Below are 15,558 nucleotides of genomic sequence, written 5' to 3'. Positions count from 1 at the left end.
GAGGGGTTGCTGCCGTGGCTGCCATGCCCCCTCCAGAGGCCAGGGATGAGAAGGAGGGCAGGGAACATCTTTCTAGGGCTTGGCCAAAAATAGCTCCTGTCACTTTAGATACATCCCATTGGGCAGAACCTAGTCACGTGACCTGTTTCTCAGGTGAGCCTAGAAATGTGGCTTTCCTCTGGGCGGCCACGTTTCTGGTGCATAGGAGGTGGCCAGTCGGTATAGCAGTCATCATTACGTCCGCAGGTTTATTAGGAAGCGTAGGAAATGAGAGATCCCCCTGTCGTTGGGAAACAGTGAGCGTGGAAGAGTGAAGCCCTGCCGATGAGAATATCAGCCAAAGAGAGTTGCTGCCCAGAGTAACCCCATAAGTGAAGCAATGGGCTTTCCTGCTCCCCACAGGAACCTTGACTTTGTCTGTGTCCAAGATGGATGACTGCGGAGACAGGATATGACAGTTCCTATCTTGAGGACATAGACAGAACCCAAAGGAAGGGAGAAGAGCAAGGCCACACATACCCAAAGCCTTCTAAACTGCTGGTGCAAGCTGGGATGTAGAGCGGGCCCAGGGGTGTCAGATTTGGATGCTCTTCAATAGGGAGGCAAGGTCAGAGGGAGAAGGTTTCCTGCAACATTACTCTCCAGGTCATTAGGATGGGAAGAGGCGCCCTGCCAGGGGAGGGAATTGGGCCAGGCCTTGAAGGGTGAGTCAGATGGACCACGCAGGCCAGTAGGAGGGAGTGTGTAGAGTGACTGACTCTCTTACCTGGCTCCTGTGTGCCTACTGGCCTCCAGCGTAGCGGTGTAAGAAGACACACGCCTTACTCTATCTGTCCTGTGCACAGGTTAGGGGCACACACCCCCGACCTGGGTAAGTGACTTTGGATGTAGTTCCAGCAATAGAACTTCCAGCTTCTAATGCATTTCCCCTTTTGCTTTCATCCTACTATGAAATGCAGATGATGGACAAGAAATAGCCTGACTGGGAGCTGCTGCCTTTCCCAGGTGGGGAACCTACTCTCTGGCTGTGTTGAGCCTCAGCGTGAGCCCCACCCCTAACGCATGGGTTCTGCTCCACGCCATTCCTCAAAGGATGTGGTACCTAGGCCACCCACAGCCTTATTTCTCTGATGGACTCGATTCCCATCAGCCTGCAGCCTTATTTTTCCAGTGACACGATACGCAACCATCCTGCGGCCTTATTTCTTATGGACGCGACACACAGACCGCTCCACCTCAGTGTTCCTCTAGATTCATCCAGTGGCCTTGTTTCTCCAGTGACACCACATGTGAGCCTTCCTTCGGCCTTATTTCTTATGGACACACACAAACCACCCCACCTCCTTGCTCCTCCAGAGTCACACAGACTGTGTAACTGCTGTTGGTCTCCAAGGCACATAACTAACGATTCAGTTGAAGCCCTGCCATCTTTATCTGAAGCCAGCTGCACAGTCATCTCTTGGTTTTTCCCATGGCCCTGATACATCTCACTTACCGCTCCTCAACCTTTTTTCTGACTAGCGTGGATCCCATCTCTTCAGCATCTCCCAAGTCTTCATCCCGACTCACCTGCCCTGGGCTTGGCTTTGGTTGTCTCCCTCCCTGGCTAAGTGTGATGGGACACACTTCCCACCTACACACACAGGTACAGTGATATTTGCAGCTGGACGTGCTGGACCATGTACAGACTTGTCCTTGGCTGCCCTGGGCTGTGCCCATTCTCCCCACAGGAAGCAGGTACTGGTTGCCCTGGTTCTCAGAGCCCCTCAGAGGGTCAGCCTTCATCCCTGTGCTTTCCCAAGTTTGGAATCTTTGTTACTTTTACTTTCTTAGTTAAATCAACATCTGTAGAGCCACCACAGAGGTCAGGGGGTCAGCGCTGAACTGGGTGCCAAGGTCCTGCAGCAAAATCAGAGTCCCTTCCCTCGAGATCTCAGCTTCCAGCTGGGAAATGGCTCCCTATTGTACCCATCTGTGCTCACAGTTTCTGGATACCTCACTCTCAGTCCACACTATCACTGACCCAGGGCCTGGAGAGAGCACAGCCCTTTGCCATACTTGGAGAACTGGGTGTTTCTAGAATTTTTCTAGATGTGGACTGAAAGGCAGGTGGCCACAGTCATGCAGACCTGGATGGGGGCAGCAGCCTATGTCATACTGGGACCGTCTCAACAGCTGGAACCCCCAAGGACAAGAAAGGACTGCTCCTTACCATGGTGCTATTCTGGAGCTGGGGCTTGTACCTGGCTTGTCTCCGACAGCCCTGGCTTCTTGCAGAGCAGAACTTCTGGTGTCCCTTTGAAGGCATCTCTCCCACCCCAGTACTAGAGAATGTGAGGATAATCTACATGGACTCTGGCCAGGTGTCATGGTGCACTTGGAAGGCAAAGGCAGGAGGATCTCTGAGTTTGAGGCTAGACTGGTCCACAGAGCGTGTTCCAGAATAACTGGGGCAACACAGAGAAACCATCTCAAAAGACAAAACAAAAATAAAATAAGTAAATCTGGGACTCTGTTAACGGGGTGCACTGTGGGAGAAATAAATGCCTTTGTCTTTCAATAGCTTCTTGCCTGTGATGTGTGTGAACAGTGGGGCGGCTTGGTGCTAGAGGGGAGGAATCCGTCCTGGGCATTCAGGCTGGGATAGGGCTACCTCACCATGAAGGCTTTTTCTCTACTGTGGTTCCTCTTCTCAAGCTTCTGTCAAGTTGAGGAGAAAAACAAAAACAAACAAAAAACAACCAAACCAAAGAACCCTAAGAGGCAGAGAGGCAGGAGGAAGCAGATGCTAGAGGAATGAGGGTGCACACCGTTCCTGGCTGACCCCAGTGAAATGTGGAATAGCCCAGGACCTGACTCTGCTTTGTGACACGGAGCAGGACATTGACCTTTGGGCTCACTTCTGGAGACCTTCCACTTAGGAGGTCTGAGAGGATAGTGAACTTGGAGGACAAACTAATTTCCAGGGAACCAGGTTCAGGGACAGGGGAGCCTGTAAAATGTCCTGAATCCTTTTCCCTTGGGAAATAGCTTCAGCACGAGGCCTTGTCAGAGCATCCCGAGCCGTGAACAGGAGGCTGCACTGCTGTGGGGCTCGGGCTACTGAGATTTTTTTACTCCTGCTCCACAACTAACATGACCATATCCCTCAAACCTCAACACTGAGGATTTCTTTACTGAATAGGGTCAAGAGTCCTGCACAAAAAGTGGGTGACACTCTACAAACTCGGTGATTTGGGGTCGGGGATGTGTAGCTCTGTTGGCAGGTGCTTACCTAACATGTATAAAGCTGTGGTCCTGATGCCCAGCACTGTGTAAATGGGACATGGTAGTGCACATGTGCATTCTCAGCACTCAGGAGCTGGACACAGGGAGATCAGAGTTCAAGGTCTTCTGACCTGCATATTGAGTTTGAGACCAGCCTGAGCTACCTGTGATCCTGTCTTAAAACAGTAACAACCCAAACTGGAGGATTTGTTATAAAATTGATGGCTTCGGTAACAAAAAGATCTGCTTTGTTTGATGTCTTACACTGGGTGCTCTTGGGTGGGTTTTGGAATCTCAGAGCTCTGCCTCCCCTGACTCTTGGTGCCTTTGTGAACTTGCTCCCCTCCCTGGACCTCAGTCTCACCTGGGGTTGGACAACAGCTTCGGAGGTTCGTAGGTTTGTTGTGAGGTTCAGGCAAGAGCGATAGAGAAAGTAGCTGGACATCTGTGCGGACTGACTGAGACTTTCCTGACATGCTACTGCTGACTTGGTGGGATGTGCAGCGACCCTGGGCCAGCGATTCGCCCCTGTTTTCCCATCTGCGTGAGGGAGAAAGCTGGTGTCTTTTCTTCCTGTCAGGCTGAGGTGAGGGTCAGATGTGATGATATCCTGTGCTTGAGGAGAGACTTAGCGGGTGTGGGATGGGCCTGGAAGCTGAGGGTGAGGGAAGTGGCCACTGAGGCCCCTGATGACAGGTGCCTTGGAGAGCAGTATTTTTAGCTGCCCTTCCTGGGCACAGCTCCAATTCCTGCATTTTAATGGAGAAATAATTCTCACAGTGCGACAAGCTGTAGCCTGCAGGTGTCACATTCATATTAAAGAGAGGACAGAGCAAGGGTTCGTTTGCCTGGCTGGAGGTGTGACCGGAATTCGCCCCTCGCACCATTTGTAACCTGGATCTGGCCACTCAGTCACTCGTGGGGAGGGAACAGGAAGAGTCGGAATGGTGTGGACAGGGCCCTGAGTCCCCGTCTCTCCTGATAGCTTGTTACAGATGGTTCTGCTTGCATGTAGAGTTGAATGATGGCTCGGGGTGGGCTGTTCCGAGTGGCACTTGGCCTTGTTCAGTTCCAGGATGTGGATACTGAACGGGAACCTGGGAGTCCATGAGAAGAGACTCTGGACGATTCCGAGCGGAGCCATTTCTAGAGCTCCAGATGCAAAGCTCACCCCCCCCCCTTTTACATGTGTGTCTATGCGTGTTCATTCCTGTGCGTGCTCACATGTGGAGGCCCGAGGCTGGCATCTGCTGTTCTCCTCCATCACGCTCCACCTTATATTCTGAGGCACGGTAACAGCTCACCATTTCAGCCATGCTTTCTAGGACGTTTGCCCCAGGAGATTATAGGAGACCCTTTTTCGAGGGTTCTGGGGATCTGAACTCTGGCCTTTACTCTTGTATGACACTCTACCCACTGAGCCACCTCCCCAGCCAGTGAAGCCAAGTCTTAAGCTGCACCACGAAGCCAGTGTTGTCCTGAGAAACTAGAACTCCTCAAAGGGCTCTGCAGAGAAGCAGGGGCCAGGCTAGGGGCCAGGCTAGGTGCCTCGTAGGAGCACTGGGTGCTGATAGGCACAGAGGCAAACTCAGAGGTGGAGAACTGGGCTGTTTTCCCAGTGTCCTCCACTCAGGCAAATGGTTGACTTTTTACTTTTTTTTCTCTTTTTTTTTTGAGACATGGTTTCTCTGTGTAACTTTGGAGCCTGTCTTGGAACTAGCTCTGTAGACCAGGGTGGTCTACGTAGATCTGCCTGTCTCTGCCTCCTGAGCAGTGGGATTAAAGTCATGCGCCACCATTGCCCAGCTACAATTTGCTTTTCTTCCAGACTTTTCTCCAGGTGACATAGTTATTCTGAGACATTTCCTGACTTTCTTTACCATTTCCCAAGTCTCTTCCTTCTTCCTCTTTTCTCTTTCCGCTGATATTTGACGCATCCAGCATCTACATTTTGCTACTCCTCAGTTTGTGGGTTCATGATTTTTTTACACAAGTGTCACTGTTACTTTGATCAAGATCGAGAACAATGTTGGAACCCCACAAAGTTCCCTTATGTCCTTCCGCAGGCAACAGCCCCACCCAGGGGTTCCATCTGGCTGCTTTCTGGGTGAATTAGCCCTACTTCTTGAACTTAGTAGCTGAATAGACAGTGATGCTATTTTGTATCTAGCTTCTAGCAAATATTTTCTTCATTCCTTGTAAGCGGAGAGGTAGTAGCTCCTAGTGCCTAATCTAGAAGTGTCTTGTCAGTTCCTGTACTTTGGACACAACTAATACAGGTTTCCATTATATGAGGTTCTGCATGTGGGATTGCTAGGCACCTTTTATTTTATTTTATTATTTTATTTTGTATCCTCGACTGGTCTCAAGTTCACTATATAGCCAAAAATGACCTCAAACTTCTGATCTTGCTTCTACCCTCCAGGCACTGGCATTACAGTGTACGCCACTGTAACCACCGTATACAGTGCAGGAATAGCAGCCAGGGCTCCACACATGCTGAACAAGCACTGTCGAGGAGCTACATCCCTGGTTCTCTGAGTTCATCTGAAACGCTGGTGGAGCTGCCTGCTGTCGGAGCTGCCTTTCCAGCTGGGCCTGTGCAAGAGGAGAATACAGGGTCACTAGCAAAGTAGATTCTAAATCAGTGGCCAGGACTTGTGGCCACCTCTTTCTGTTATCCCTCTGGACTCTTCAGCATTTTCCTGGGAGCTGTGTCCATTTCTGGGCTCTTGATCTTGGGCAAATATGTCTACCCACCCACTAGATATGTGGATGCAGACCTGTGGTCTGAATATATTAGGCCGGGCTCTGAGTACAGAACTCTTGGCCATAATTGATGGGAAGGCTTATCAGCATCTTGTAATCAGGTGCCTGGGGGAAGTGCAATCGTCTGCCCGCACTGAATCCCAAGGCATTCATAACCTGCCATTTGGCTCCACCAGCTCCAGGGTCTTCTGATGACATTAGTTCATCACTAATGAGGCAGGACGTTTTGGAGCAGGGAGGTCTCATGGGGTAGACGGACCCTAACCCTTAGATGGAAAGGTTGTGACCTTTGCCTCCTACCTTTCCCAAGCATCTGTGCTGCAAAACATCCCCACCCCCAAACTTCCCTTTGCCCTCCTCGAAACACGTTTTATTATTGTCCTTTCCAGACTGAAGCCCTGGCTGAGCTCATATGTATCCACTCCTAAGAGAGCAACCTTCTTGATCCTGCACACGATGCGCCAGCGACAAAGCTCCAGGCCCCATTTAGTCCAGCAGACTCTGGCTGCTCACTAAAATCACTTAGGGAGGTTTTAATAACACTGGTGCTTGGGCTCCGTCCCCAGAAGTTCTGATGCAATTGGTTGAGGTCACTGCTGAACAGCTGATGCATGTTCTTTCAGGGCTCTAACCAGACTTTGCAAGTTAATGCAAAATGGAATTCTGAGAGAGACCCCTGAACTTTGAGAGGAGGCACCAAGGCAAGCCAGCTGTTCCGTCACCACAGTAGCTGACCAAGGGATCCTTGTTTTCCAGTGGCCAGAAGCTCAGAAAACTGGAGTAAGGAAGACCAGAGGCAGTGGTCAAATGCATTGTGGGACCTAGGAGGTTAGCAGAAACCCCACGTTCCTGTCACCAGTCAGATCATGCATGCAGGCCCTGGAGAGAAGAGGGATGTAGTGCCATGCGTAATGGCTAAGTCTCTTCAGCTTTCTGATAGCAGATGGGGGTCTCCTTCCCACTTCTACTTCCTCCCCCTGGGTCTCTCTCTTGTCACCCTCCTGGACCTCCAGATGTGCACAGTCATGTGGCTGATTCTGGCTCCCTCTTCTCTCCAGCACTGTAAGCTCAGTGTGGGGAGGAAGCATCTGTCTCCCTCCTGCAACTGTCAGTCTGTGAGCCTGTGCCCACACTATTAGGGAAATAGCCTAAGACATGGAGCTTGCTCTTTGGGGCTAGACTGCAAGTTCCTGGGACCTACTTGTCTCTGCCTCTCCCAGCGCTGGGGTTATAGGCATGCTTTCCCATGTCCAGCTTCTTATGTGGGTTCTGGGTATCTGAACTTAGGTCCTCCTCTTGCACAGCAGGGACTTTACCCATCGAACCATCTCTCCAGCCCAGTGGATGCACTATTTCTTGTTCCTCTGGCACATATGTCTGTGTACCACTGTTGTGCCTGATGCATACATAGTCCAGAAGAGGGATGGTGCTGGGAATTGAACTCTGAAAGAGCAGCAAAGCCATCTCTCCAGTCCCATGTCACTATGGTTTTTGCAACTGCATCCAGGTCCTTGTCACTGCTAATGATGTTGGCCAGCTTGTAGAGGTGGCTTGGCCTCCCTAGGAGATTAGGTTCAGGGCCTTAGTGACCTGGGAGGCATGGCCAGAGTGCAGATTTCCTTGGTGTCTGTCTTCTGTTCTTCTGCGGGTCCTGTGGGCTGTGTCCAGGAAGATCTGGGTCAGCCTGGCAAGAGAGTGTGTTAGTGGCCTGGGTTGAGCACTCAGACCTTGGAGCAGTATATAGAGAGACCATATTCCATTCCATCTGGGGGGCAATACCGAGGGAATGGAGGGTGGTCATGAAGGACAAGAGGGCAGAGTGGCTGAAGCAGCCTGGCTCGGATTCATGTCTCTTATTCACAGAACTGTGTCTCTCAGCATTCACCCAGGCTCATCCAGCACCTGCCCTCCCTTCTCTGCTTGTTCTGGTTCTATACTCTCCTCCCATCCTTCCCTACCCAGCACTGCACTCAGTGTTTCCCAGCCACACAAAGGGCTGCCTATTGTTTTCCCAGAGACACCCCGCCCCCGCCCCAGCAGCTGGTCTAGACTGTGCACCACCCCCCAGCTCCACCCTTCTCCAGATGTACCCAGACCACATTAATTCAGTTCTCTGAACCTACTGACTGTGGCTGGAGTTTACGTCTGCAATCTCCATGAAGAAAAGGATTTCCCAGCAAATGAATAATGCAAATGAGACTACCGAAGGGCCCTTAACCTACTTAAAGGAATAAGCTACTTGAGAAATCTTTTAGAAGCCCTTTATTTACCCAGAAACAACTGACATGGTAATTGCAAATAATTCTTTTTATTATTATTATTATTGTTTACCAGAGAAGGCGCCAGAAGGCTGATGGCCCACTCTCACTTCCTGTGATGGGATCACCTGCGCTGTTCCCGCCGGAGCTAAGTACTGATTGTTCTGTGTCCTTGTAGGCTGCCGCTGGAAAATGGGGTCAGTAAGCACCCCTCTTCCCCAAGGACTGAAATGGGCAGAGTCTTCCTGGGGCCACATGACCTGCACATTCCAGTGTGAATGGGCAGATCTGCCCTGATAGAGTCAGGCAAAGCCAGGACAGACAGTAGGCATGCAGGAACTTGGTAGAGGTAACACGCACGGTCAGATAGTGGGAGCTGAGGAGAAGCCGATGGAGCAGAAAGCCCACTGCTCAGCCGAAGGTGACAGTCCGAGATCTGAGCACCTGAGAGAAGCAGCCATGGCCCCGGGAGAATCAGCACACGAATCAATGTCATTTCTTGACCTGCAGATCGATTCTACACTCTTGGAGTTTAATTGCCTTGTTGGCTCTGCCTCGGGGAAGAAAGCTTTCTTGAGGAGTGGAGCATCATCAAAAATGGTCTTTGGACTTCCATTCCTGTCTTTCCTCTAAGGAGGAACTGCTGACCTCTCCAGGCCCCAGGAGGATCCTCCCTGCGTGTGTGTGGAATGAGGCAGGCCCTGGGCTGAGGGCCTTCTAGGGATGGTGCTCTGTTAGGTCCTGTAAGGCTTCCCTGCTGCTCCTGGTTCATGCGGTGGTCTTGGATAGGTGCATGCACTGGGTAGGAGTGTGAGAGAGAAGAACCAAGGAGAGCATAAAACATTCTGGGAACATCAGCTAGTCTGAAAGGATGTCCCCATCTCTGCTGTGTGTGGTTCAGCTCAGAGGAAGGATGGGATTATCCTGTCACTGGAGACAAAGCTGAGAAGGATCCCGGGGTACCTGCCCCAGCTCAATACTATGTGTGTCCTTGGAACTCTGCTCTACCCAAAGAACAAAAGCAGGGACGTCTGAGCTGCCAATGCCCTCTCTAAGTAGGGTTTTCCCCCTTGGCAGCCACCAGGGCCAGCTCTTGGTGTCACTTGGTGGCAACAACAGTTGAAATCCCATCAGCTGTCTCTCCTCCCAGCCTCACCAACCTCCTCTCCGCTCCTGTGGTTTTCTTAATAAACACCTCTGAAATATTTATGAAGGCAACTTCAATGAAGTCGCACAACATCGCTTTAAAATGATTTTCCTCTAATAGGTAGTTTGAGCACAGACTCCCTTCCATTACTCAGCTCGAGAAGGTTGCCCCACTTGGTGAAGCCCTGTGTGGTAGGCACTCAGGTCTCTCCATAACCCAACCTGCAGTGGGGATAGGTGTCTAGGCCTGGAGTGTGGACAGTGTGACTCAAGACAGTGTGATTCGGGAGCTAGTGGTTGAGGGGGTGGGGAGACAAGCCAGGCTTCCAGAAGAACTGAAGATTGGACTTTAGAGCCATGGACAGCAAGTCCTGGCTATGATCCTTAGGGGTTGAGATAGGTTGGAACCCACAGCTTTGGGGGTTAGGACTGGAGGAAGACTGTATTCTAGAAGGAAGTCATGGGTGGGGAGGGGTTTGGGTGGTCTTAATCCTGAAGAGTTGGTGGCTGGGCTCAGCTATCTCCAGTAGCCCTGGCTGGAAGGGTCAAAGTAGCAACTCCTGAGTATGGGTCGTGGTGTTGGCTGGGGATCTGCACATGGCCACAGACGCGTCTCGCTGCCCTTTGGAAGCTCTATGCAGTTCCTAGGTGCCCGCTTTCTTGCCTAGCTCTTGGAACTTCCCCTTTCAGATCTGTCTAGAATGGCATCTCATCTGCCCTCCAGGGATAGGTGGAGACATCAAGGTCCACCGCCTCCCCGCAGCCAGAAAGGAAACCTCATCCCTGTGTTGACAGAAGGGAGGCCCTGGTGAAGAATCTGGGAGGAGGGTTCCACCTTCACCTTCCTGATCCTCAGGAAAGTCCCTTTCTAATGAGAGCTGTTTTCGCCTCTGTCGCCTGAAGCCCAGAGTTGCTCTAATTATGTGTCGGCTGGAATCTGACAGGAAGCATTTTAATTTTTAATTTGAAGTGTACTGAGCATTGGGAAGGAGGAGGGTCGGTTCTCCATGCCCAGGCCTGGCTGCTGGGACCTCGTTACTGACACCTCTCACCTCCCATCTCCCCTCCCCAGCGGGAACCCCTTTCCTGCCCCAGCCCCAGCCCCAGATTCTATCACCCCACTCCCTTGACCTTCCTCATCTCTCACTGTGCACCATTCTTTCCTCATTTTACCATGCACACGAGGACGTCGGATGGATGAGGAAGGCTGAGGCTGAAGGAGGGCAGAGGTCCACTTGATGTCATGGTGTACATGAGCAGAAACTTCAGGCTTTCTGATTTGGGATCTTCTTTCAGTGCTTGCCCGTCAGAGGAGGTGGCCTTTGAGAGAAGTGTGGCTCACCTATCGAGTGCCATCTAGTCATCCATGTTATCTAAAGTGACAACGTTTCTTCAGTTTGCTGAATACATCTGACACCTCTGTGAGTGTGCATTTATATGTGTGGCTGTGGATGTCCAGGTGTGTATGTCCCTGTGCGTGCGTGTGTATGTTTGTGTGTGCGTGTGACAGGGAGGCTGCCATTCCTCAAGTGCTGCTCACCTTTTCTGACAGTGTCTCTCAATGGCCTAGGGCTCACCTAGAGGACTAGACTGGATGGCCAGTGAGGCCCAGGAATCCTCCTGCCTCAGCTTCCTCAGCACTGAGAGTCCACGGGTTCAGGGGAATCATAACTTTTTATGCTTGCAAGACAAGCATTTCACCTAGGGAGCCATCTCCCCAGCTCCATCTGGTACACAGGGAGCAGTTTCTTTGTTCTATTTACCTCTAGGCTTGGGCATGTCCTTCTGGTTTCTGGGGGTCACACACTTGTTTCAGTTGACATACATTCAGGCATACAGTGATATAAGGGACTAAGGACATCTTATCAGTTTCTTCTCCTGCCCTCAGTCAAAAGATGTTCATCCTGTGGCTGGGGAGACAGCTCATTTGGTAATGTGCTTGCCTTCCAAGTCTGAGGACCTGAGTTCAATCCCCACCTAATAACATGAGGCTTGTAGTTGTAATCCCAGTGCTGGAGAACCAGGGACAGGTAGATCCCCAGGGCTCTCTGAGTAGCTAGCCTAATCAATCTAAAGTGACCCTGTTTTATTGAAGATAGACAGCATTTCTGAAGATGATATCTGAGGTTTCCTCTGGGCTTTAGAACACATGCTCACATACATGCATGTACATACACACACACGCTCACAGGCAAACACACACACACACACACACAAGCTTTGAAGAAGAAGGCTGACCTTCTGCTGATTGGTTGTTTACTAGACTCGACCTCTGATAATCTTCTGTGTATTGGGTCTGTTGCATGCTGTTTGTACATTTTGGGTGCAAGCTTAGGAACTGAAGAACACATGATTTGGCATGTGTCCAGCCTTGGGGGTACTTAGTGAGGCTGTGATGGCTTTCCTATCCCAGGCTAATTCCCTGCTTCTGCTGCACCAAGAGCTTCATACTCAGCCAAAGATAACTTGTTTCACGCTATTGCCCCTCCTACCTAATTTCTCCATGCAGCCTTTTTTATGTCAGGTTCTATGCTATTGTAGAGGGTAAGCCATGAACCAGTAGGTGAACTACACTTTTATTCTAATCTGATCAAGGTTGGGCCCAAGGGAGGAACAAAGAACTTAAGAAGAGTTGGGTGGTAGTGGTGCACGCCTTTAATCCCAGCATTGGGAGGCAGAGGCAGGCGGAATTCTGTGAGTTCAAGGTTAACTTGATCTACAGAGTGAGTTCCAGGATAGGCTCCAAAGCTACACAGAGAAACTCTGTCTTGAAAAACAAAAATGAAAACAAAATTTCAGAATAGAAGCCACTGAATTTCAAATAAAAAGGATTTAACTATAGGGTATTGGATGCTCTCAAAAGTCTTAGAGGAGATTAAATATGTAGCTTGGTTGGTAAAGTACTTGTCTATGTCCAAAGCTCTGAGTTCAGTTCCTAACATGATGACTCCAGCACTTGACAGGTGAAAGCTGGGGGGGCATAAGTTTATAGTCACGCTTGTCTACATACCGGGCTTGAGGCCAGCCTGGGCTACACGAGACCCTGTTCCCCCAAAAGAAGAGAAGGAGGAGGAACTAGGAAGGAAAAGGAAGATTGTTAGATCTTAAGGAGCTTGAGGCTGGGTCTCCAGCAATGCCTTCCAGAGCACAGAATACCACAGAATGAACCAGTTAGAAGACTGCTACCTTGGTGATGTAGTAGGTTGAGTACCAGTCCCCTAAGGCATCCATGTTGGAAATATTGGAGCCTGTGGAACCACTTCATAGGGCAAAAGAGATTCGAGCTTGTCCAGTGTGAAACACAAACTATTGTGCCCCAAGATAACTATGAATGTGGCCAGCACAAGAATCACAGACTTACTTAAAACATGATGGGATATTTTTTAAATATTTTTTTATAAGTAGATTATGTGATACTTGAATGCAAACTTCATGGAGGACATTATCATCAATATTGTGATGTCAGAAGGTTAGATGTGCCTGTCTGATAGGTAAGAAGTCTTAAGACCCTATCTGGATCATCCAGCGTGCGCCTGATCTCATCATAAGTCTTCCTGGAAGAGGGAGGCAGGACAGCAGGGACTGAAAGGAGAGCTGGGCTGAAGCTGGAGGGAAAGGCCATTAGCCAAGGAGTGTAGGTGGCATCGGGAGCCTGGAGAAGGTGTCAATGTGGATTTTTTAAAAAATTTCCCTGAGAATTAAAGGGAATTAAAGGAATTTTAAAACATTCTAGAAGGAGCAGACCTCTGCTTAGATCTTGACATTAGCAGAAGGGTTCTGAGCTTCAGGTCTGCAGAACTGCAAGGGTTCATGGTGATTTGTTGCAGTAGCCAAGGAATATACATATGTGGGAGAGATCACTGGAACTGCTGAATTTAAGAGCATGCTTCCCAGGTGTGGGTGTAGCTCGGCTGGTAGAGTACCTACTACGCTCTTGGGTCAGTCCCCCAACACCACACCAAACCAGGCAGGTGGCACATGCTATCCCAGCACTTTGAAGGCAGAGGTAAGATGATCAGAATATGCTTCAAACCAGGAGGAATAGCACCAACCTCAATTCCCAGCACTGAAGAGGCTGAAGACAGAGCTTTAGCCTGTCAAACATCAGAGATCTGTTGCCCCTGCTTCCCCACACCCAGGTAACTGAGAAACACTGCTTCATTTCCATGGTCAATTTTGCTGGCTGAAAGCAGCCCAAAGCAGCCATAGGCAACCTCCAGCTCCATCTTCCAAACTTCATCATTATGTATCTAGTTGCTGGAATCCAATTCACACACACAGCCTCAGCTACAAGGGAGCTTGCGTGTTTAGCTTTCCAGCCACACCATCTAACCATCTAGGGCAGTGGTTCTCAACCTGTGGGTCAAGACTCCTTTGGGGATTGAATGACCTTTTCACAGGGATCACATATCAGATACCCTGTATATCAGATATTTACGTTATAATTCATAACAGTATCAAAAGTACAGTTATGAAGTAGCAATAAAAATAATTTTGTGGTTGGGAGTTACCACAACATGAGGTATGTTAAAGGGTCACAGCATTTGGAAGGCTCAGAACCGCTGCCCTAGGGACTCAGTGTGAAGACCTGCGGCAACCCAGCCGCAGCTGTGCAGAGTTCCCTGTGTAGATACAGGTTACACTGTTTATCCAACGTCCCTTAGCAAGAGAGTGGTGGGGACAGAGTTAGGATCCAGTTTGGGTTACCTTTTTAGTTTCAGCTTCTAACTGCCACACATCACAGCAGAGGAGTAAGGGGCAGTCCCACGAGAACAGCTGGTCACTTTGGGAACAGTCAGAAGCCCAGAGGCTGTGTACAAAAGGCTACACGATGGAGGTGACAAGAACAGAGACCAGCAGAGACCAGGTTATGGAAAGTAACGGTGATCTGCAAGGTGCTACAATAAAGGCCACAAGGGACCATTGAACACCCTTTCATGCTTTTCTTCAACAGGATCTTTTGAAGGGAGGAGAGAAACAGCTGTTCTGCATTTCATACGTGGAGAACGGTTTAAAATAGAAATTGGAGAGCTGAGTCCGACAGAATATTGGCCCTCATGACACACCTAACTCTCTGTAGCCATGCAGTGAGCCCTGATTCTGACCACACACTGATCCAGGTCACACACTGCCCCTTGCTCCTGTTCACACCCTGACCCCTAGTTCTCCTCTTACTTTGGCACGTGTGTGACATGGTCACACACTGAGTTCTGAGCCTAGTTACACGCTAAGCTCCAACCCCACCAAACATTAAGCCTGAACTTCCCATACACTGTGCCCTGACTGTCCCACACTGAGTCTGGACTTTACCCTCCACTGACTCCCACCCTCGGCCTGACCCTGATCACACAAGCCTTTCCTGGAACTGAACTCTTGCAACCATCCTGGAAGGCCCCGATGGCTCCCTAATGACGGAGGCCGTCAGGCAAAAGAATGATTCATGTAGTGCTGCCTTTGTTATTGCTGTGTCTGCAGCCCAGAGCGCACATCTTTAAACAGTTTAAACAGTGTCAGCTTCTAGAAGGTGAAGGATGACTAGCCAATGCTTGCTTAGCATTTGATAAATGGAGGCGGAACAGAAGTAGGAGGAGCATGGCTGAGGAAGGAGAGGAAATGAAGGTGAGTTCCTAGAATAGTCAGCTTCTCTTTCCACTGGGATGGGGCATAAGAGCTCCACAATGACCAGGTGCATATTGGGGAGGATGTACTAGCAGCCTGGGTGATATGCACTCTGGCCTTTTACCTGCAGGGCCCCCAGAAGAGTCTTGCTCCAGGACCTCACCCCAGGCCCATGGGGTCTCAATGAGGGCAGGGCTAAGGCACTGGCTCAATAGGGTAAACCAAGCCTGTGCTGGCATCTACTGGCCAGGCCCTAAGAAGCACCGCAAAACAGTAGGATTCTTCCTGTCAGAGGAAGCTGCAGATAGAGCTAGACCTTTTGACTGGAAAATAGCCTGTCTAATGGCAGGTGGATAAGAGGTTCACAAAGCTGAGACAGTGGAAGTGTTTGGAGTTGTAGGCGCTTGAGATGTCCCTGGCTTTCTGGGTCCCATCGTTTCTACTTTCCCTTCTAGCCTGTCTCACTTGGACCATGGCTTCCCACCTCTGGGAAGATGCC

At 50.1% G+C, this 15,558-nt stretch overlaps 1 protein-coding gene across 3 annotated transcripts in view; it reads left to right on the top strand.

The window, feature by feature from the left end:
• Cd276 (CD276 molecule) overlaps window positions 1–2,503 on the top strand; it is a 32,158-nt gene extending 29,655 nt beyond the window's left edge. For all 3 annotated transcript variants that reach the window (XM_057768999.1, XM_057768998.1, XM_057769000.1), the window contains exon 8: window positions 960–2,503. In XM_057768999.1, coding sequence (XP_057624982.1) covers window positions 960–982 — 23 coding nt within the window. In that variant the 3' untranslated portion in view covers window positions 983–2,503. The remainder of the gene's footprint in view (window positions 1–959) is intronic.
• Window positions 2,504–15,558: the final 13,055 nt, after the last annotated feature.

Source organism: Chionomys nivalis, chromosome 4 (assembly GCF_950005125.1).
Source record: "Chionomys nivalis chromosome 4, mChiNiv1.1, whole genome shotgun sequence".
Lineage (NCBI taxonomy): Eukaryota > Metazoa > Chordata > Mammalia > Rodentia > Cricetidae > Chionomys > Chionomys nivalis.
The sequence above is the reverse complement of the archived record's forward strand: the minus strand, read 5'-3'. Positions and strand labels throughout refer to the sequence as shown.